The sequence below is a fragment of the Vombatus ursinus genome, unplaced genomic scaffold (assembly GCF_900497805.2).
Source record: "Vombatus ursinus unplaced genomic scaffold, bare-nosed wombat genome assembly UNPS02015175.1, whole genome shotgun sequence".
Taxonomy (NCBI): domain Eukaryota; kingdom Metazoa; phylum Chordata; class Mammalia; order Diprotodontia; family Vombatidae; genus Vombatus; species Vombatus ursinus.
In genome coordinates, this window is record NW_020954953.1 from 20752731 (window position 1) to 20776717 (window position 23987).

General features: G+C 40.0%; 1 protein-coding gene across 3 annotated transcripts in view; it reads left to right on the forward strand.

Annotated features, from left to right (window-relative positions):
- Positions 1-23987, forward strand: part of LOC114031517 (synaptojanin-2) — a 143526-nt gene that overhangs the window by 43439 nt on the left and 76100 nt on the right. For all 3 annotated transcript variants that reach the window (XM_027846632.1, XM_027846633.1, XM_027846634.1), the window contains exons 3-4: positions 5370-5640; positions 16105-16330. In XM_027846632.1, the coding sequence (XP_027702433.1) occupies positions 5370-5640; positions 16105-16330 (497 nt within the window). The remainder of the gene's footprint in view (positions 1-5369; positions 5641-16104; positions 16331-23987) is intronic.

The following is a 23987-nucleotide window of genomic DNA, read 5'->3' on the forward strand; positions in this document are numbered from 1 at the left end:
TAACTTGTAAACACCCACTTTTGGTGGTTACATTTGAAAGCAGCAATATGGAAAAAAAAGAAGTATGCCCCTGGAGGAATCAAAATACCTGATTTAGGATCTTGACTTTGCTACTTATTAAACTTGGTGGCATTGGGTACATTACTTTTCTCTAAGCCTCAGTTTCCCCACCTGCCAAAGGAGGAGGTTGAACAGATGATGACCAAAGTTTCTTCCAGCTCTAAGAATAATGACCCTAATGAATAATGAGCTCCTCTCTGGGGCTGCTGTTGGGGAACTCAATCTAGGTTTCTCAAGAGTCCTAGACCTTGGCAGTTACCTAGCTTAATGCTCTTATTTTCCAGATGAGAAAACTAGGCCCTAGTGACTTCCTTAAGGCCAGGCATAGTTAGTTTTCTTTCCCCTGTTGCCTTTCTTTTGGGAAGGAGAACTGTTCTTCCTAGTATTTAATCTTGTCTCCAGCATTCTAGGACAACTGGGATTTCCTTCTTGCTGCTCGATTATCTAGAACAATTTCCCTCCCCCCCTCTTTTTTTTCTAAAAACTGTCCTCTTTACCTATGCTAAGATAGCCTCCTGAGTCAATCAAAATAAACAGGAATTTCTTGAGATTATTAAAACATTTGCTTCCTAATAGTCATTCAGATTTTAATTTGGAAACCAGCCTTCAAGGAAACCCCTACCTGTTTTCTAGAATGAAGTCTGTTTCACTTTTTCTGTAATAGTCCTAAGCTCTTAATTTAGGGCTCATTTAAAATTCGTATTTCCATCAGTCTCCTGGCCTGAGTTTTCTTGCACTCCCTAACTGCTGCTGCCCCATACCAACACAATTGTTTTTAGGAGTGAAGAAACGTTTAAGCATCTCTGAGATTCTTTGTTTTGAGGAGGGATTTCCAAATCCTGAAGAAGTGGGTCTGACTCTTAACAGAAAATAAAATGAAGGCCCTAACCAAACTGTGTGATCCTGCCCTTTTTCTCATCTCATCCCCAGCTATGCTCCAGTCTCCCTAGCTGACTTCCCGTACCTGGAATGCTATCTCTCTGCTCAGACTACCGAACTGCCTGGCTTCCTTTAAGTCTCAACTAAAATCTCACTTTTTACAGGAAGCCTTCCCTAATCTCTCTTAATTCAAGTTCCTTCTCTCTATTAATTATTTCTTACTTCACCTCTATATGGCTTGCTTTGTATATATTTGTTTGCATTTTATATTCCCCCATTAGATTGCAAGCTCCTTGAGGGCAGGGACTGTCTTTTGCCTCTTTGCACGCCCAGCACTTAGCACAGTGCCTGGTGCTTAGTAGGTGTTCAATAAATGTTTACTGAGTAGTTGATAATTCTGAAATTCATTTCTGCTTGTGCTATGTGGGAGTTCATAGGGATTCTGTCTGCTTCATTTAGGATGTGAAAGAAGGGGTTTGGATTGAGTTAGGAGTTCAGTAAAGAATAATCAGTCCAAGATAGAGAAACATCAGGACAAAAATCTAAATTCTGGTCTAGACTCCCAGGATTTTCTCAACTCCTGGCCCTTAGAATAAAATCTGCAAAAGACCTGCCAGGTGATTCCTTGGGCCATTTAGAGCTGGATAGGACCTCTGAGGCCATCAGAAACAACTCTTATTTTAACCTCTCTGATACTCAGGGAAGTTAAGTGAATTGCCCAAGGTCACAGGTAGGCATTTGAACCTGGGTTCTTTGACGCTAGAACTTCCTTCAGTCTTTTAATGTCTTATAGATATAATAGGAGAAAGAGCATGATGAAATGAAAATAGCTTTAGTTTTAGAATCAATAAACATTAAGTGCCTACTGTGTTCTAGGCACTGTGCCAAGCGCACTCTGGCTTTATTATGACTCAACAAGAATTACATTATCCTACTACGATTACTTGTTGTTAGCCTGATCTTGTGACTTTTTCACTATTCAGTTCTATTTATTAGGTATGTTGTATTAGTTCTATGACTTAGACAAGTCCCTTATACTCCCAACCTTCCCTCCTCAGTTTCCTCCTTTTTAAAGTGTAAAGCAACATGTAAATGCAAGCTATTGTTATAACTTATTTCTGGCATACATTTAAATGTTGACCTCTTTTTTTCTGGAGTCCTGTCCTACCTCTCCAACTTTATTTCCTGTTATTTTCCAGCATGCATACTCTGCTTTAACCAAGTCAGTCTTACTATCTTAGTTTAGGAAATACAATGTTCTTATTTTCTGTTCTATACATTGGCTCGTAACGTCCCCCTCTCTGGAAGATCCTTCTTCCCTGCTTTTTCCAATCCAATGCATTTTTATCCTGATCCAACTCGGGCATTACCCTCTCCATGGAGCCCTTTTAAATGACTTTAGTCCACAGAGTGATCGTTTCCTTTTCTGAACTCTTCTTGTCCATATTGCTCCCTTTGACTTTTAATCATACTGCCTTATAGTGATAATTAACTTTTATATAAAAATTGTCTTTTTTTCTAACGTGGCCAATACAAGAATTTGTTTTGCTTAACTATGAATATTTATTACAAAGATTTTTTGTTGTTTTTTTTTAATGGTGGGAGTAGGAAGGTAGAGAAAATAGATGTTTGTTAATTGAAAAAAATTCATTTAAATATCAAAATATATCTGTGTATCAATATATTTAATATCGATGTATATGAAAAGATGCATTGTCTTATTGATTACGTACAGTCTAAGCTCTTGGAGGGTGGACATTGTCCTGTTTCTCTGGTATCTCCTGCCAATATTTATGGTGCACATAGTGGGCACTGTTCATAAATCTGTTGAATGAATAAAAACTGGATATTGCCTCGCCAGTATCTCACAAAAAGTAGCATTTTTTTTTCCTATTAATTCCATTGCATGGTTGTGTATGGGACAAGTGGTCCATAGACTCTTTTGTCCTGACAAGGGATTCTATTGATTCTAAAAAACAAAAACAAAACAACCACAGGAGAACTGATTGATCTATTCTGGAGGGTAATTTGGAACTATGCCCAAAAGGCTATAAAACTGCATACCCTTTGATCCAATGATACCTCTAGTAGATCTGTATCCTAAAGAGATTTTTTTTTAAATAAAGGGGAAGGGACCTATTTGTACAAAAAATATTTATAGAAGCTCTTTTTGTAATTGCAAAGAATTGGAAATTGAGGGCATGCCCATCAATTCTGGAATGGCTGAACAAATTGTGGTATGTGATTGTAATGGAATATTACTGTGCTATAAGAAATGGTGAGCAGGCTGATTTCAGAAAAACCTGGAAAGACTTAGATGAATTGATGCGAAGTGAAGTGAGTGGACCCAGAACATTGTACAAATAGCAACAGTACTGTATGATGACTAGCTATTCTCAGCAATACAATGATCCAAGAGAAGTACCCATGATGAAGAATGCTATTCACCTCCAGAGAAAGAACTGATGCCACCTGAACGTAGATTGAAGCATACGATTTGTGTCCCCCCCCCACCTTGGGCCTGTGTCTTCTTTCATAACATGATTAATATGGTTTAAAAAAAAAACCAACCACATGAGATAAGAGTATGCTGGAACAAGTGGACTAATAACTCTAAGGTATTTCTCACCAGGGATGGTCTTCTGAATATAGATTGGGTTGAAGACAAACCCTTATGGACAGACCAGACATATATCTACTTTTTGGGGGTAGATGAAAGATCATGGGATCATATATTTGAGTTAGTAGGTGACCTGCAAGGTCATCTGGTCCAACTCCCTTGTTTTATGATGAGGACACTAAGATCCAGTGAGGTTAAGTGATTTGCCCAAGATCACAAAGGGATTAAGTGGCAAAATCAGGATGTAAAACCCATGTCCTCTAATTTCAAATCCAGACTGCTTGGGTTAAGGCCCATTTGTCTTCCCTTTCTTTTTTATATGTCCAATCATCATGCAGGAGTTAAAAGTCATCTATGAAAGATATTTCCCTTGATGGTCTCAGGGTCTCAACTCAGAATCCTGGGAGAATCTCTGTACTGGGCAACCCAGCTGTGCCTGTGCATGTATATTAATTGCAAATCAAGTGTAACTTTGTTATATAAACATGCAAAAAAAGTGCAAAAAAGAGAACCAAGGCAATTTTGTAAATTGCTTAATATGACAGAGAGTCCATTCAGCCATTAAAAGTGTACATCCTAGATGCCTCTGGCTCCAGCTGAGGACTTCCTAGAATACAGTTCTTCCAAGGCCATTGGGGTCCCCAAGGTTTGCAAGGTACCCTCCCAGGCTGGGTGCTGGTCTACAGCCACACAGTTGAGCTATCTCCACTTTCTTCTCTGGCTTCAGGATCTCTCAGAATCCTTTCTGTTTTTTCTTCTTATCTCTGGAGACTTCCTCCATAGGAGGAGCCTCTCCTTTGGCTCAGCTTTCTCTTATTTTCCTTTCAATCATGGGGGATGCTTCTGTTCTCTGGGTTCTCTTTTCTTACATGTGCTCTCTGCATTTGGATTTCACATGGTTACTTGCTCCATCATGCCCTCTGCTATGTTAGCAGAACTCTGTTGTTCCATTCAGTGTTTATCTATTTAAAATATTTTATTGAATATTTTTGCTTTACAGTTACTTCCCAATTAATTCCCACCCCCCCAAAAATCCTTTCTTCCTTATAAATAAAAAATTAATTAAAAACAAGTGACATTGAAGCATGTCTGTCAGTATATACTTCCCTTTCCCTTCCCATCCATGAGAGGAAGGAGATGTGTTTCATTGCCTGTCCTAGGAACAGATGTTAGTCATTGCATTTAATTTGATTTTAGCTGTCATTTAGTGTTTTCATTTCCAATACTGTAACCATTGTGTATATTATCTGTGTAATATTATTTTGCTTTCATCTCTCTTAGTTCAAACAACCATATCACATGTGTCTCTGAGTTTCTCATATTTGCCATTTCTTATGGTGAAGCAACTTTCTGTTACATTCCTATGCCATATTTTTTCAGCTGTTCCCCAATCAATGGACACCTAGGGTTTTGTTTTGTTTTTGTATTTTTAAATGTTTTATCAATGTTTCTCTCTTTTTTTTTTTTGCTTCTTTATCACAAAAATATCTTTATCGCCAACTACTAAATAGATGTCCTCCTGTGTAACAAATAAGGCACACCCTCTTTTCAACATATGTTTATTAAAAACCAGTTCTACCGGGGATGCAAAGATAAAGTAAAACTGTTCCTGCTCTCAAGTTTATGCTCTACTGGGGGGATATAACATGCTCTACTCCTAAAGGGATGGGAGTGGGGGGCAAAAATGGTGCCACAGTAGCCATAACAGTGTGACCATATTTTTATGGCTATTATGTCCATGTTTATCAAGTCTTGCTGCTTGCATGGGAGCAATAACAGATAATCCTTCTTTTTCTGATTAACTTTCTAGGTGGCAAACAACTGAGCTTCTTGGTCTTGGTGACAGGCTGTACATCGGTGGGAAGAATTCTTGATGCTGAGATCTATAAAATCACTGCAATAGATTTCTGTCCACTCCAGGAAGATGGCAAGGAAGAAGACCGTCTCACTGCACTGAAAAAAATTCTTAACTCTGGGATGTTCTATTTCTCCTGGCCAAATGCCGGCTCCAACTTCGACCTGACTGTCCGAGCCCAAAAGCAGGGTGATGACAATTATGAGTTGGGAAATTCCTTCTTCTGGTTAGTACCTTGTGTTATATTTCAGCTTTAGTCTTTTGCAAATAGCAATGGCAGCAGTTATTTTGGAAGCCAAATCTTAGTTTTTTGCTTTGGAAATACCTATTTTATGGAATATTCATGGAGGAATGTTACACAGGTCTGTATTCCTCCCACTACTCGGCAAACTCAGTGCATCCAAAAAAAGATTTATTTAAATGATGATGATGATGCACAAAACGCTGTTTTAGGCTCTGGGAGAGATACAAAGATAAATAAAATGTGCCCCCTGTCCTCAAGGGACACGGCTTTCATCCATAAGCTCAGTTAATTGGCAATTGATGATTTTCATTTTTATTTATATTTAGCTTTTCTGAAAGAAATTGACTTTGGATATGTAGCCTTTTGAAAAGGGCCCTGTGCCGGTAATGCAGTAGATTTTTTTTTTTGTTTTGTTTTTTTAAATTTGGTTAGGCAATGGGGTTAAGTGACTTGTCCAGGGTCACACAGCTAGTAAGTGTTATGTGTCTAAAGATGGATTTGAACTCATGCTATATCCACTGCACCACCTAGCTGCCCCTTGCAATAGGTTTTAACTGATGGTGGTACCTTTCCCTCTGGTTCTTTAGTAAAGTGGTCACATACTTTAAGTAAAGATGATGAAAGATAAGCCTAGAATTCCTCTTATTGGGAAGTGCTCCCGTTTACCTCATGCCCCAAGTCTCTCTTGAGATTCCAGTTCTTCTCAGACATTTCCTTGGTAGTTGGCTTTGTCCATTGGGCCACATTAAAGCTGCTCTGTGGTGGATGTGCTGAAACAAGGCTTTAAATATTGGTTGTGATGGCTCTTTGGGGGCAGGGATTCATTTTGGTCTTTTTGTCCCCAGCTTTTAGCACAGTGCCTGGCCCACAGTAAACACTCGAGACATGATTGTTGATTGACTTTCTAACATCCATAAGGTGCTTTAATGTCTGTAAACTGCATTAAATAAATTATATATTCCTGTGGAGGACTAACTCTTTGTTTAGACTCTCAGAGAGACATTACTTATGTTGGGGCATCCATTCTTGCTTTTGTGGATTATTTCATTTTATAGGAGTATTTGAAACATCAAGATATAGTCCATGTAATGTAGGATGATGCAGTTCAGTAATAGTACTTGTTTTTTGTTTTCCTAGTGTTCATATAAAAAAATATAGGAAGAGGAATTAGACTTGCTATCGTTAGTAAGTAAACAACTTTGCCTTAGGTCTCTATACATCCCTGCTCTCTGTTAGGCATTGTATAGTGAAGTGTGATAATCCAGTGTATCCATAGCTATTTTCTAATCATGGTCAGGGAATGTTTCTTTAGTTTTCAAAGTATTTGTTGAGATGGTACACCTTTGAACAACCAGTTCTAAAGTACCAGAAGGCAGCCCATAGAGTATGTTGGGAAGAGAAAGCATTAGACTTGGGCCTGAGGGCTAAAGGCAGTGGCCTCTAAATTGTTGCCATTTCAAGCAGATGGGGCCAAGGGATTGTGAGAGATAGAACAATTTTCGAAAACATCTCTATAGCCCCTTTGGGAATGAGAAGGGCTGTGAGATGTCCTCGGAACTTTTACAACTCAATGTCACTTTTTTGTTTGTTTTTGTCAATTATTGGATTGCATAATTCTCATGTACCAACATTGTGGTTGGTAGAAAAGTGTTTGTTGTTACTGTTGTTGTTCAGTCAAGACCCTGTGGACCATACCGTTCATGGGGTTTTCTTGGCAAAGATACTGGAATGCTTTGCCATTTCCTTCTCCAGTGGATGAAGGCAAACAAAAGTTAAGTGACATGTCCAGGTTTCTGCAGGCAGTAAGAGTTTGAGGCTGAATTTGAACTCAGATCTTCCTGATTCTAGGCGTAGCACTCTATCCACCCAGGCATCCAGCTGCCTAGAAAAGTATATGGACATATGAATAACAATATAAAATAATATGATTTCTCATCAAAATGAGACATTAAGTGCTGCATAGGAGATCAGAGAATGGGGACTTCACTTCATGGAAAAGGATAGGATTCACTCATCAGATATCTACTTGGAAGCTTTGGGTCTTTTTTAAACCAGACCTATGATTTAATTGGGATAGTGAACTCCTGGTGAGAAAGCCCTCCCTACAAGCATAGATCAACACCTGTCCAGCAGTTTATCATCATTCACAATAGCAATAAGCAGGTAGTAATCAATTCACTACATGCACACAGAAAATTGTCTAGGGTAGTGGTTCTCAAATTTTTTGGTCTCAGGACTCCTTTATTCTCTTTCTGATCAACCATCCGGGTTGTCTTGGGCTGGAAATTTGTTTCACTCTGTCTTTTGGTGGGTTCCGCTGCTTTAGAATTTGTTTAGAGCCATTTTTACAGGTATTTGGAGGGGGTTGGGGGAGAGCTTAAGCAAGTCACTGCTTTTACTCTGCCATCTTGGCTCGCTCCTTTATTCTCTTAAAAATCATTGAGGATCCCACAGAGCTTTTGTTTATGTTATATCTGTGATATTTACTGTCTTGAAAATTAAAATGTCCTAGTGTATTATGAAAATAGTTTTGACTTCACAGACTCCCCTGAAAGGATCTTGAAGATCCAGAGGAGTCCCGGGCCCACACTTTGAGAATCACTGAGGGAGGGCAAGAGGCGAAGTGTTTGGGAGTCACTGGGCTCGGGGACTGAGAGATGGTGCCTAGGGATGCACAACAGGTACATGGGAGAGACAAGATTTGAACCCAGGTTTTCTTGACTGTGAGGCTAGCTCTCCATTAGACCACCCTGCTTCTCTGTGCTTTGTACTATAGAAGGAAAGTAAGATGGAGGGTTGCCATTGTCAAAACTTCCTACTGGGAGTATATTGGTTGGTAGAGGTGCCACCGAAGTGGAAACCATTGCTGAGCTCTCCAGTGAAATGACCTAGTCCTGCATTCCATGACCAACCATTGAATCACTGGTAGGCAGGTGTCCATACTCAGAGGATCACCACCAGGTAAAGTGAACAAGGGAAAACAGCTCTCTTGGTTAATATAATCTTTTTAGTCTGGAAACCATGTGTGTTTAGTCATTTTCAGTCCTGTCTGACTCTTTGTGACCCCATTTGGGGTTTTCTTGGCAAAGATGCTGGAGTGGTTTGCCATTTCCTTCTCCAGCTCATTTGACAGATGAGGAAATTGAGGCAAACAGGGGTGACTTGCCCAGGGTCTCACAGCTAAGCTAGTAAGTGTCTGGAGCCAGATTTGAGCTCTTCTGACTCCAGGCCTGGTGCTCTATCCACTGTAATATCTAGCTGCCCCTGGGTACCATGGTACCTAAAAATTATCACCTGATATGACGCAGATAGATGGAGCAGTGGAGAGTGCTCTGGACCTGGAGTCAGTAAGAACTGAGTTCAAATCTGACCTCAGACTTATTAGCAATATGACTCTGAGAGAGTCACTTCACTTTTCTACCTCAGTTTCCTCATCTGTAAAATGGGGTTAAAAATAGCACCTATTATTATGAAGGTAAAATACGATGATATTTATAAGGCACTTTGCAAACCTTGAAGAGTTATATAAATGCTAGCTATTGTTGTTAATGTTAATTATAATAATTACTTTTACAATCAAGTCCTAGAGGGAAATTCAAAACTTTGTTTCCCTAAATAAATCTGCTTTTTCTTCTCCCTAAAGAAAATGGCCTGTGTTCCTACAGAGTGCCAACAGATGTGACTAAGAAATTATACTATGAGGATCCTACATTTGGCAAAGGGTTACTCTTTTTCCTGGCCCATTTGCAAATGAGAAGTTGTGAAATAAGATCAAATGATAACAGCTGTCATCAGTCACTGCTGGCCTGATGGAACTCGGAGTTTTTTGGAGGCCTTGCCCTCTTACCGGTAATGTTCTTTGCCAAGAATTGGGTGAATTGGAGCAGATATTTAAGGTACACACCCAGCACATCCTTGCTTACTCACTGTTGGTAGTAACCTGCACTTCTGTGCTATTGCTAAAGAAAAAAAAATCCTTTAGTTGATCAGACCAGATTATAAGAATTTAGTGTAGACATCTTTAGAACTGGCTACTAAGTGAACCAACCCAAGCCCACTACGTGCATTATTTCTTTTTTTTTTTTTTTTTTTTTGCTTTTTTTGGTGAGTCAGTCAGGGTTAGATGACTTGCCCAGGGTCACCCAGCTAGTAAGTGTCAAGTGTCTGAGGTCGGATTTGAACTCAGGTCCTCCTGACTCCAAGGCCAGAGCTCTATCCACTGAGCCACCTAGCTGCCCCTTGTGCATTATCTCAGTATCCTGTTTGACACAAATTCCATTGCTGCTCCTGAGATAAAGTGTCTTGGGAGGCAGCCTTTTATAGTGCAATCCTGTTTTTTGGAGCCAGGGTTCTAAAATCTTTTCTCTGCAATTTTTCTGGTTTTGTGACACTTCTCCCTCTCTGGACCTCAGTTTCCTCACTGGCAAAAGGAAAAGGTTGGACTAGGTAATAACTAAGCTGCCGGCTTTAAATCTATAGGTAGAGTACTAGTCTATACATGATCCTGTTAGTCAACAAACACCTAGATGACTTGGTGGATACAGTGCTGGGCCTGGAGTCAGGAAGACCTGAGTTCAAATACAGCCCTCAGACACTTGCTAGCTGCATAACCCTGAGCAAGTCACATCACCCTGTTTGCCTCAGTTTTCTCATCTTTAAAGTGAGCTGGAGAAGTAAATGGCAAACCACTCTAGTATCTTTGCCAAGAAACCCTAAATGGGGTCAGGAAGAGTCATATACGACTGAAACATGACTCAACAAGAGCAATTGTATTGGATCAGTTTGTGAAAAGGAATGAAGTGTAAGGAAACTAGAAAGTTAGGAAGGGGGCAGATTGTGAAGGTCTTTAAATGTCAAACAGAACATTTGTACTGTGTTTGCTCTTGGAGGTAAATAAAGAGCCATTGAAGTCTTTGAAATAATTGGTTAACATTGTCATACGTATACTTCAGGAAGATTATTTTGGCAGCTGACTGTAGGTTGGATTGGACTAGGGAAAGAGTTGAGGCAGGGAGATGAACCATAAGGCTGTGGAAATAGTGAAGGCAAAAAAGTGATGAGGGCCTGAACTAGCATGGTGGCCAACTAGAGAGAGAGAGAGAGACAGATAGGAGGGATGCGAAGGTAGAAATGATAAGACTGGCAGCAGATTAGATCCATGGATGAGCAATTTTTGAAATTTTTGAAATTTGAGGATTTGATTTTTGAATTTTGATTTTTGAGATTTAAGGGTGACACTGAGGTTGCCATCTACGGTGACTTTGAGGATGGTTCTCTGCTTAATGGTAATAGGGAAGGTGGGAAGAGGGGATGATTGTGGAGGGAAAGATAATGAGTTTTGTTTTGGAAATGTTGAGTTTCAGATGTCTACATGACGTTTAGTTTGAAGTATCCAAAAGGCAGTGGTGGATACAATATTGGAGTTCAGGAGGGGCGTTAGGACCAGATATACATCTGGGAATCATCTTTATAGAAAGGATAATTGAACCCATGGGAGCTGTTGAGATCAGCAAGTGAGAAAGTATATAGAGAGAACTTCTCACAGCACACAGTAGTACCTTTTCTTCAGGGTTGGAGCCTGCTACCTTGGCCCTGTAGGATCCTTGATTCTGTAAATTTCATCCATCCTTTGAAGCCAGGGTACTTTGCCATTTGCACATACTCCATCCCTATAGCCAGATATTAAAGAAGGAAGGCAGGGAATCACTCCAGTTGGTGGGTTAGATCAACTTAATATCATCATTTCATAGGATTTGAGATTGGGAAAATGACTTTAAAGTTCATCTAGTCCATACTGTACCTGAAGCATAAATACCTTCTACAATTCCTAATGAGTCATTCATTAAATACAATACTAACAGCGATAGAGAATTTAATCACCTCACAAGGTAACATTCCATTTTCAGACAACTTTTTATTGCTAGAAAATTCTTCCTTTTCTTGAGCCTGGCTTATTATCTGAATTATAGAGTGATTCATTTTTACCCCTTATTGCTACACATGCTAAGGCACACTTTAAATACATTTTTAGCAATGAGTTAGATTGGATCTGATTTTTGTAGTGATTTCTAAAGGTTGCATGCAGAGCAGTGTAAAGAGCCATCCTTGCATCAAGAAGACCTACATTTATACGCTGACTTTGATATCTACTAGCCTTCTGCCCTTGGTCAAGTCACTGAATATGTCTGCCCTCAGGCACAATCTCCAAGATTATAAATGTCAGAAAAAGTGCCTGTCTGTATTGGGAGTGGGAGTTTCTTTATTGGCAGTTCCCTACTCTAATGAAATCACAGATTTGCTCAAAAAAAAATTTACTAAAGGAAAGAAGAGTCTTGCCAGAATCCTCGTTGAACCCCTGACCATTAGGAGGAGACTGAGTTAGGAGGAAAAAGGAAATATTTCTACACTCCTCTCCAAAACAAATATTGTTTGGGAGAAGCCATCTGGGCTGTCAAGATCTCCTGGTTTTGTAAGGTATCCCTAGAGTGTGGGTGGAATGCCATCACAAAGTAGCTTCCTTGCCCATCCTGTTAGGAAGCACTTACCTAATTTTAGGAATAGGGGTTGAGTACTTTTTCTCACTGGTAGAAGAGAGAGTGTTGTTCTTGAGGAAAGCCAAGGAGTAATGATGTCATTCATTGCTGTTTTAAAACAAGTAGGCCGTTGCGATCTGGGTTATATTCTGTGCAGCAATTTCCCAGGGAGAGCCTTACTCCTCGTGAATGAGTTAGAGGTTTTAGGAGAGTGACAGCTCAGTCCTTTTGGCTCCTACCTGGTAAGCTGAAGAAGTGCTTGAAAAATTGTTACCTAGTGGCAGAGGGTGTCAACCCGCTCTCTCGTCATTAAGGAAGCAGTTCTTTTGCGGTCAGGATGAGTAGCACTCGCTAATTCCCTGGGGAGTAGTATATTTACTAGGAATTTTTATTTGTCCAATTTAGTCAAGCAAAGGAGCATTTATTAAGACATAGATGAAATAGATCATGATCTTAGGGAGCATAGGGCAACTATGTTATGCAGTGGATAGAGTGCTGGGCCTATTGTCAAGAAGACTCATACTCCCAAGTTCAAATCTGGCCTCAGACACTTAGCTGTTTGACCCTGGGCAAGTCACTTTACCCTGTTTGCCTCAGTTTCCTCATCTGTAAAATGAACTGGAGAAGGAAATAGTGAACCACTCCAATATCTTTGCCAAGAAAACCCCAAATGGGGTCATGAAGAGTCAGACACAACTGATAATGACTGAACATTAGGGAGCATACATTTTATAGATGGGAAACAGCACATACACACACAAGCATATGTAAAATAAATATGGGTAATTGATTGCATGGGGGGAGGGGAAGATACTGAAGCTGGGGAGATCAGGAAAGGTAGGGTGTAGCATTTAAGCTCAGCTTGGAAAGGAACTGAGAAGTAAGGAACAAATGCATCCCAGGCATGTGTGACAACTATGTAAGGGTAATGGGAGATTGTATGTGAAAAACAGCAAGGTCAGCTTGACTGGACCATAGAGAGCATGAAGGGGAGCCATCCTTAGAAAGGCTTGAAAGTGGTTGGAGCCAAAGGGCTCTAAATTAGCCAGAATCATTTGTATTGGATCCTAGAGGGTCACAGGGAGCTCCAAGAATCTGCTGAGCAGAGGAGCAATGTGATCAGACTTGTGTTGCAGGAATATCACTTTGCCTACTACTTGGAGGTTGGATTGGACAGGTGGGAGAGTGGAGGCAGGGAGACCAATTAATTAGGAGGCTATTGCATAGTCCAGGTTAAAGATAATGAAAGCCCCAAATAGGATAGTGGCTGTGTGAATAAAGAGATAACATGGAGGCAGAATCAGCAATAATTAGCAATTGCTTGGATCTGCTGAGTGAGTCAAGAATGATTTCAAGGTTGGAAACCTGGGTGACTGGAGGATAGTGGCATTCCTTGAGAGAAATGAAAGATTTTGTTTTTTGGGCAAAGATGAATTGTGTTTTAGACGTATTTAGTGTGAGATGCCTCCAGGGCATCTAGTTTGAAGTCTGGTAGATAGTTGGTGTTTTGATAATGGAGCTCAGGAGAGAAACATATAAAGATGTGAAAGGTATCTGCATAGAAATGATCATAGAACCTGTGGGAGCCTATGAGGTCACTCAGGATGGAGTGTTGGAAAACACCAACAGATAGGGGAATGAATGATCATGCAGCTAAGGAGACTGAAGAGTCAGAGAAGTAGGAGACCATTAAAAACCCAAAGAGGAAAAAGTAATCAAGAGTGAGTCGTCAGCAGTGTCAGATGTTTCAGAGAGGTCAAGAAGAATGAGAATTGAGAAGAGACTATTGAATTTGACCATTGGGATCTTTGCCAAAAGTCAGATTTTGAGGGGCTGAGAAGTCATTGAGAGGGAAGAAATGAAAGCAGTGAGTGTTAACAGCTTTTTCTTGGCTATAAAAGGGAAGATGGCTATAGGATGGTTTCGTTTTTGGTTTTGGTTTTGATTTTGGCTTTTGGTTGCTTTTTTTTTTTTTTTAAAAGGATGAGAGAGACCTGGGCATCAGATAGTGAGTCAGTAGATAGTGAGAGACTGAAGATTAGAATGAGAGAGGGAGAGACTGTTGGGGCAATCCCTGGGTCAAAAGGAAGAGATCAAGTAAAGAGGGTGGCCTTGAGGAGGAGGAATAAAGGAGGAAAAAATGGGGAATGATATAGATTAGGGGAGAAGAGGGAGCTCGCAAATGGCCTTGATTTTTCTTCGTAAGAAAGGAGGTGGTCTTCTACTGAATGGGTACAAGAGGCTTATGGAAGAACAAGAAGTTATGGAATGGCAGCTATGGGGAGGAAAATGTGATAGTGAATCGATTAAGAATAAAAGATTTGCTTGCTTCAGTAAGAGCTCAGTTGAGACTAGATACTATAAATTTATACTGGATCCAGTTAGTCTGATTTCATGAGTTCCTGAGGAAAGAGATAGTGGGAGTAATGCAGGACTGTTGTTGTTTAGTGGTTTTTTTCAGTTGTGTCCGACTCTTTGTGACCCCATTTGGGGTTTTCTTGGCAAAGATACTGTGGTGGTTTGCCATTTCCTTCTCCAGCCCATTTGACAGATGAGGAAACTAAGACAAACAGGGTGAAGTGACTTAGCCAGGGTCATAAAGTTAGTTAAGTATCTGAGGCCGGCTTTGAACTCAGAAAGACGAATCTTCTTGATTTCAGACTGGAACTCTATCTACTGAGCCACCTAGATGCCCCAGGGCTAGGGTTTGGCAAGACAGAAGCCTTGACAAGAAGGCAAAAGGTTCAGGAGGAGAGAAAAGTGCTATGTCGGCCTAAATGGGTCAAGTTTTGGAAACAAAGAAAGGGAATTCAGGGAGTGATAGGTAGACTAGATGAGTACTTGCAAAATAAGCAAAATCATACAAAAAACCCCCACAAATACTCTTAAACAATATTGTTTTTTAAAAGGACATACTACATTTAATGAAATAATAACAAAAAAGGCCTTATTTCCTTGTGTTCACTTGCAATCTCCCTTCTGCTTGGTTGTGTATATATTTTGTTGTTTTTTAAAAGTATACCTTCTGTTATTTTCTTTGGTATGCATCCCCACATATAAGTATGTATTCCTTTGTAGTCTTCATATTTATCATTTTTGTGGCATATTCATTTACGTTGATATACCATAATTTATTTAGCCAGTCTAATCCCTAATTTCCCCAGTGGGGAATTTTCGATTTCCATTTTTATTTTGATGGTATATAAGAAACCTTTATCAACATTTTCATATCGAGTGATACATTTTTACTTTTTAATAACATCCTTAGAGTTGTAGCCCCAATAATGGTACCCCCGAGTTTTACGATAGGATAACACTTTTAACTCATAATTGTATGTTGCCAGATTGCTTGGGACTTTTTTCTCTCATCTTTCTTAAAACTTGATTTGCCTACCTTTTGATTGTAGCACTCTCTTGCACCCTTTTTTCCTTGTGACCTGTTATATTATTGCCTGTCTCTCCAAAACAAAATAAATAGTTAATGTTAATGACTAGAAATTATATAAAGTTTTAAGGTTTCCTTCAAGGGTTCTTATAGCGACTCTATGAGGTACGTACTATTATTATCCCCATTGTAGAGATGAAGAAACAAAGGACTCATCCTGCTACATGATGAGGAATGGGTTGGCTGGTTGATGAAGGAGAGTGGTATAAGCTTATCATTTCCCAGTAGAATAGAAAACTTGAGGTCCAGGATTGTTTTGTTTTTGTTATTGTGATCCTCCATACTCAGCCCAGTGCCTGACCCTGGGGAGATGTGTAATAGATGCTTATTGGATTGAATTAATTTGAATCTTATTGTGGGTTATTGTTGGGCCCTTGACAAGCATTCTTCTTGGTCCTGATGCTAATCTACTTTCTTCTTCCTGTGTCTTTGTTGTCTGATTAATCCACCCGTGGTAAAATTTTGCAGGAACCAGCTGTTGCACGTTCCCTTGAAGCACTACCAAGTGAACTGCTCTGACTGGCTGCTGAAGGTGATCTGTGGAGTGGTGGCCATCCGCACCGTCTATGCCTCCCATAAACAGGCCAAAGCTTGCCTCATCTCCCGGATCAGCTGTGAGCGAGCTGGTGCCCGGTTTCACATCAGGGGGGTGAATGATGATGGACACGTGTCTAACTTCGTCGAGACAGAGCAGGTAAGTGACTGAACCCGACTTGAGGTGTCCAGTGATTCAATGCTTCTTGAGTAAGAATGGGCATGACTCACTCAAAGGCTTTCTCTGTATCTTGTTACCTGCATGAAGTTCTTTATCTTTTTATTATTATCATTTTTTTATTAATTTATTTTGATTTATCAACCCTCACTTCCATAAGCTTTTGAGTTTTAAATTTTTCTCCCCCTCCCCTCCTCCCTCCCCAAGAAGGTGTGCAATCTGATATAGGCTCTGTATATACATTCCTGTTAAACATATTTTCACATTAGTCATGTTGCAAGGAAGAATTAGAACCAATAGGAGGAACCACCAGAAAGAGGAAACAAAACAAAACAGAAGAAAAAAAATAGCAAATAGTATGCTTTGATCTGCATTCAAACTGCATAGTTCTTTCTTTGGATGTGGATAGCATTTTCCATCATGAGACTTTTGGAGATGTCTTAGATTCTTGCATTGCTGAGAAGGGCTGTCTATCAATGTTAGTCATTGCACAACGTGGCTGTTACTGTGTACAACATTCTCTTGGTTCTGCTTACTTCAGGAGTTTTTTATCTCAATGCTCTCCCCCCTACTCTGCTTTATTCTTCTGTAGTTGACATTCCTTGTGCAGGTCTGGTGCCTGTGTTGTGTATTACTTTTTGGTTAGCTTTCTGGTGCTTCTCTCACTGTGGAGAATGCATCCCTTAGGTACCAAATGTTGTTCCTTCTCCTTTTTTCTTTTCAAGTGTACTTCGTATAGAACTTCCACTTTTGATTCTCAGCAAAGAGTAGTTAGGACTCCTGATGGAAGGAGACAAATGATCCAGTTTGGTTTGGTGCTGTTTTTTGAGCAACAATGGGTAGACCGATACACTGCAGGGGGAAAAAATTCTCTCATTTTTATTCTAGATTGATTTATTTTTTTTTTTTAGCTTCATCTTAGAAGCAAATTATGGAAGTTGGGAGTTGTGGAATCTGGGAGTAAGGGAGCAGTTGGTTTCAGTGCCCATGGAATGGAACCATCTGTTTAATCTTCCATTGATCTTTCTTTTTTTAATTCTGTTCTCATTCCCAGGGATGCTGTTTACAACTCCTGCCTTTAGCTTGAAGTCTGCAGGGTAAATCTTTAGAAGAGAATATAAGACAGTGGTAAATTTAAGACGGAGGAAAGCTCTGATGAAATTCATGGGTGGAATATTGCCACGGATGACAGTATCCAAATACCCTACATTTATTTTGTGCCTGTAGGCGTTTTTGTCAGCTTCTCCCTCTTGTATCTGTGATTGAGCTGCTTCTTATAAGGACTTTGGACAGTGTGAGAACAGGGTCTGTAAAATGGAAAACGATTTGATTAATGCACAAGAAGCCTTGACTTCCTGTCAAGCCCTGACTGCTTGTCTATAGGGCTTCTCTGACCAAGGGATCCTGAACAGATTTTTTGGGGCAGTGAACCCATCAGGGAAGTAGCAGCCATCTTGGAAAATGATATGATCTCAAGAGAAGATGTGTGCTCTCGATTTTAAAATTTACTTTAGAAGCAAAAGAGAGGCAATGTGGCATACTGTGGATAGACAGCTGCTCTTGGAGCCAGGAAGATCTGCATTTATCTTACCTTATTAAATTTGACTTTTATCATATTTGATCCTTGGTTCTAGACAGCAGGATTTAGTTCCTTTCAGGTTGACATCTATCCATTAATTCTTTCAGTCCAGTTGTTCTACCGATTCTGAATGTATCTTATCAGTATTCTCATTCCCCCATATCTCTCCACCATTTCTACAGGGTAAGATGAGGGATTTTATCAAATACATCACTGAAACCCATATTTACTGTGTCTTAGCCCATTCTACCTGGAGAAGTCACACAACTGTACTGACTGCCAATTTATGTTAAGCAGTCTTCCCCGGGCCCTTCTGCTATATGACAATCCTTTTCTTTTTCTCTGACTGATTTCTCACTACACTTCCCACAGGTGCTGTTCCAAATCTCTGCCTTTTTTTTTCTCAAACTTCCTGCGCCACCATTAGCCTCCCTCTCAGCAGAAGACCTTAGCTCCTACTTTAGTGAGAAAATAAAGACCATCTGTCATAAGCTCTCGCTCCCAATTCTGTTCCTCACAACTACTCTAGGTCACCTATTCTCTCTTCCTTTGCTCCACTCTTTTAGCAATAGTTGGCTGTACTTGGATGTAACCTCATGTCCTTTGGGAACTTGCCCCCTTTTTCTTCCTGCTTTCCTCTGTTATCTGACTCTATACCTGCTGCCCATGAATGAGCCCATTTCTCCCCCATTCTTAATCTTCATAGCCTGTATCTCCTTCCTTTCATTGTCAAACTCCTAGGAAATGTCATTTCCATGTGTTTGCTCCTTACCCAGCTTTTCACCTGCTTTCAGTCTGGCTTATGATCCCACCACTTTACCGAAACAGCTGTGTCCATGGTTACCAGTGGTCTGTTAATTGCTAAATCCTATGGCCTTTCAGTCCTCAACCTTTTCGACTTTTCTGCAGTTTTGGGTGCTATTGACCACTCCTTCTCCCAAGCAAGCTATTCTCCCTCACCTTTTGTGATGTAGCTCCCTCCTTGTTATCTTTCTGTCTGACTGCCTGCTCCTTCCATGTTTCAGCCCCTAACCATGGGTCCCTCAAGGCTTTGTCCTGGGCCCTCTTCTCTTTTTTCTCTATTTTTCATTTATTTCATCAACTCCTATTCAGGTATCTGAGCAGAGGGAGGTATATATTTTGAACCAGACTTGGGATTTCATTGTTATAGAGATCTTCTTATAAGAAAACTCCCTCTCCCAATGCAGGTCAGCACCTAAGCTGCAGTCTAGTCTCAGTGAATTGCCCAAGGCACTGGGAGGTTAAGTAATGAATAATTTTATTTTAAAAATAGCTAAAATTTATATGGGGCAGCTAAGTAGTGCAGTAGATAGAATGCCAGGACTGAAGTCAGGAAGACTCATTTTCCTGAGTTCAAATCTGACCTCAGACGCTTTCTAGTTGTGTGACTGTGGGCAAGTCACTTAACTCTGTTTGCCTTGGTTTCCTCATCCATCAAATGAGCTGGAGAAGGAAACGGCAAACCACTCCAGTATCTTTGCCAAGAAAACCCCAAATTGGGGGAGGTCAGAACACAACTGAAAAATGACTGAACAACAACAACATTTATATAGTGCCTACTGTGTGCTAGGCATTGTGTTAAGTGCTTTCCAAACATTTTCTCATTTGATCCTCACAACAGCCCTGGGAGGTAGGTAGGTACTGTCATTATCCCCGTTTTACAGATGTGGAAGTTGAGGCCCAGAAATGACTTGCTCAGGATCATACAGCCAGTAAGTGTCTGAGGTGGAACTCAAGCTAGGCTTTCCTGACTCTGAGGCTGGCTTCTCCATCCATGGTGCCATGCTGCTTCATGAATACCTATTTGTCTACCTCTATTATCTCTCCTGAGATCCAGGCTGTACTGCCTATTAGACATTTCCAACTGGTCATCATATTGGTTAAAGTCCAAAATACATTATCGTCCCTGATTAACTCATCCCTCCTCTAAATTTCCCGATTTCTGTTGAGGATACTATCCTTTATGAGTCAGGTTTGGAACCTTGTTAAGTCATCCTTGACTCTTTCCTCTTCCTCCCCCCATATTTAAGATGTTGCAACGTTTTGTCAATTCTCCCTCCAAAATTTGTCAGTTCTCCCTCTCCATCTGTCTCTTCTTTCACACACTCTATAATTCAGCCAAATAGTTCTACTTTTATTTCCCCAAAGTTCACGTTCCATTCTCTAGTCCTTCATGTTACCCCCAAGTTTGAAATGCACTTTCTGACTTTTAGAATACTTAGCTTCCTTCAACATTCAGCTCGTTTCCCTAGGTGTTAGTGCTTTGAGTCATTTCAAATTATGTATGTTTATCCATATAAGTGCTATATCCCTACTCCATCCCCTCATAAATAGAATGTAAGTTCTTTGAGGGCAAGGACTGGTTTCATTTTGTATTTTTACATCCATTGCCTGACACATAATTAGTACTTAATATGTGGTTATTGAATCAAATTGAATTCTCCTAATCTACCTACCAGTCCAAACCTGTCAAAAAAGGAAATGAAGTTAGTCTGTTATGATCTGTTTTGGATGAAGTTATGCTGGCTCATACTACTGGTGCTTCCCATTCCAGATGCTTACAAACTATTAATAATATCTTTTAGGATTTTTGCCTATTCAATTAGGAATTGAAGCCAAGCTTACAGGACTATAATCTGAAGACTCCATCGTTTTCCCTTTTGGAAAAAAAATTAGGATTTGAGACAAGCAAACTACGTTTGCCCATTCTCAGTCCTGTAGCATCTCTCCCATTCTTCGTACTCTTTCAGTATCTTGGAACAGAGGTGTCAAACTTATATAGCTCACAACACTCAGGCGTAAAGTCCAAACCAGATTAAAATGTAATTGGGAAAAATTTAACAAAATTAATACAAGTTAAATAAAATATAGATAATGTTAATATGTGGTTTTCTAAGTCAATATGCAACCCACAGGCAACCTTAGGTGCAGTTTAGTAGCCCTCATTTCAATTTGAGTTTGACTTGGAATATCAGTTGGTCCAGGCCAGATGGCATGAACTCACTGGGGAGCAGCTAGGTGTGATTTCAATATCTCTCTTCTCTTGCATCTCAATTTTTTCAACCAATCTTGTCTTATGACTAACTTCCCAGTCTAAAGATCATTCTTTTTGGTAGAGAAAAGAAAAATGAAATGAGAGTTGAATAGTTCTACTTTCTTTTGATTGCCTTTTATATCTACCCTGAGAAGCATTTCTAGCCCTTTTTCCATCTTCACCTTACTCCCTACATAGCGATTTAAAAAAAAAAAAATCTCTTTTGTTGTCATTAGTATACTTTAGCTGAATGCTAAGCTAGACAGCATTTCTGACACTATTGTCATGGAATACTTGTATTCATCCTCTTTTACCTGCCTTCCTTTCATCTTTTGCATTGGCTTTTAAAAATCACTCTTGATCAGTGAGTTGACATTTCTCTCTTTTCTCCCTCTCTGGAATTATTTCTGTTTGTGTCATCTGAATTTTGTTCTTGAGAACATGTTATCTCACTTGTGCCAGTATCTTTTGTCATATATTAGGCTCCAGGATCCTATATATTCTCTAAGATCTTATGAACTCTTGGAAATCTGCTCTCCCTAACATTGGGGTTACATGAGACTTGTAATCCTCTGTGTTTTCAAACAGTTGAGGAAAAAAAAAAACCTTCTTCCCTTTCCTCTTTCTTTCTAAGTCAGTGAGATGAGATGATCTTTTCCATTCCAATGTCTGGTCAACTCTTTACCTTTGGACATTTTTTTTTTAGGCAGTTGAGGTTAAGTGACTTGCCCAGGGTCATACAGCTAGTAAGTGTCAAGTGTTTTGGTCTGAGGCCAGATTTGAACTCAGGTCCTCCTGACTTCAGGGCCGGTGCTCTATCCACTGCACCACCTAGCTGCCCCCCGGGGACTTTTATTGAATAATTTTGTGGATACCATTCTAAATATTTACCAGAGGAACGTCCAATTTTCTTGGGTCACATCAGATTAAATAATTTTTTTTGTTGTTTCCTTGGAATGTAAATAGGTACATGGGTCATCTTTTTCTAAAATATAGAGGGAGAAGGCAAGATGAAGAGAGAAGATTCTCCTAGCAATAGCTAAAAATTCCTGTTGCTGATTTTGGCAGGAGACTACTTGTTCTGCGTATTAGGAGTAACAGTTCTTGCTTACATAGCACTTTATGCTTATCCAATACTTTATACATATTACATATTTACATTAGTAAATTTGGCCCTCCCATCAATCCCTAGGGGTAGGTAGTATGAACATTTTTATCCAGTCAATATCATTATAATATGAATGTCCAGCCTAAGTGCCATAATATGCAGTGCCTTACACAGGCAGCATGGTATGGCACAAAAAGCACAGGATTTAGAGCCAGAGGACCTGGGTTCAAATTTCAGCTCTACCTTGTGCAAATCACTTCATCTTTATAGGCTCCCTTTTCCTGAAGCTCCAAATCTCTTCTATTAGTAAGGGCTTAATAAGGGCTTGTTGACTGACTGATTAAAAAAAAAAAAGGAGGAAATTGAGGCCCACACACATCAATACTTACCTTAAGGTTATGTACTTAGTGAGTCATAGAATTGGGACTCGAGCCCAGGTCTTCTGACCTCCCAGTTCAAGGTACTCTCTTTGATAGCACATCACATCACCTGTGTATTTCAGCTATTCATTTGGCCTTTTATGTTGAGAGAGAGAGATTTATTGAGAAGAGAAGAGAAAGACCTTTGCAAAAGTTAGAGCATGTACCCATTGGCACTGTGCCCATCAGACTGTTGAGTTTCTCCCATCCTACTAAGAGGCTCTTTTGATAATTAATTGTGAGCTTCACTCTGCCCATTAGCAATTGCTGGAGCAGCAAGGGTGGGAGTTTTGTTTCCAGTCCTTGTCTGGGCTGCACCCAGTGAGAACAAAGGGAGATGAGGCCAGATTTATGTAGTTGGTATAGGACAAAACCTGTATTGTTATATTGGCTACATTTATTTCTTTAGAACAATGCTTTCCAAATGGATTTCTGGAGAGTTCTCCAACAAGTGATTGGCATTCTCTACCTTCTATGTGTTATGAATAAGAGTCCTCCTGGGCATGGAGGCAAACACATGGGTCTGTTTTATGTCCTGCATTATGTAGAAGAATTGGTTTTGCCTAGAGTAGAACAACAAACTGTGTTCTGATTCCTAGCATCCCTCCTTTTTTTCAGACAAAAATGCTTGAAAATACATATACACAACTGAGGTTGGCTTTTCCAGGTAATTAATCACTGCCACCTCAATGATTCTTGACATTTTTAAGTGGGAGAAATGTCAGGCTTTGAAGCTCACTCTGATTGTGGGGGCAGCCAGCCAAGCCAGCAGGTTGAAAGCAGCTGCTTGATTGGGAGAACCAATGCTGAGCCTGTGGTGGGAGGGAGGATTGCAGTCTGGGCTTCCTCTGCAGTAGCTAGTGCTTACCAGTCACCCAAGCTGGAAATCTGGAGTCATCTCTGTTTCCTCCACCTCCAGTCCTGGATTGTGATTATAAAGTTGATTTTTTAAACCCAACTGTGAGACTTTCTAGATGGTTGGCTTGTCTGATAAGGATTCCTTTATGGAAATCTTCTGAAATACTTTTGGGTCATAATCTTCTAGAAGCTGCCCAAACTCTGCCTGGTTTTCTCATGAGCCACAGTGAATGCATATGCAGAGTCTGGCTTCAGATGACCCTCACCTGAAACTGCTCCAATCCCACCATTAGGACTAATGGGTGGCAATTCATTCCCATTCATTCAAGAGTCATTTATAACAGTTAAATGGATGCATATTTCACTCACCATGTTTTCTAACATGCAGACTTGAAACCTCAGTCATTTTCCACTTTGTCCTCTTTTTCCCTCTGCACTTAAGCAGTTATCAAATCTTGTCAATTCTTCCTCCATCATCTGTCCTCTTCTCTCACTTGAAAAGCCACCACCCTAGTCCAGGCCCTTACTGCCTCTTACTTGTATTATTACCGTGATAACTTACCTAACTTGTCTCTGCTTCCAGTCTCTCCTTTCCAAACAATTCCTGCAATAACTTCCTA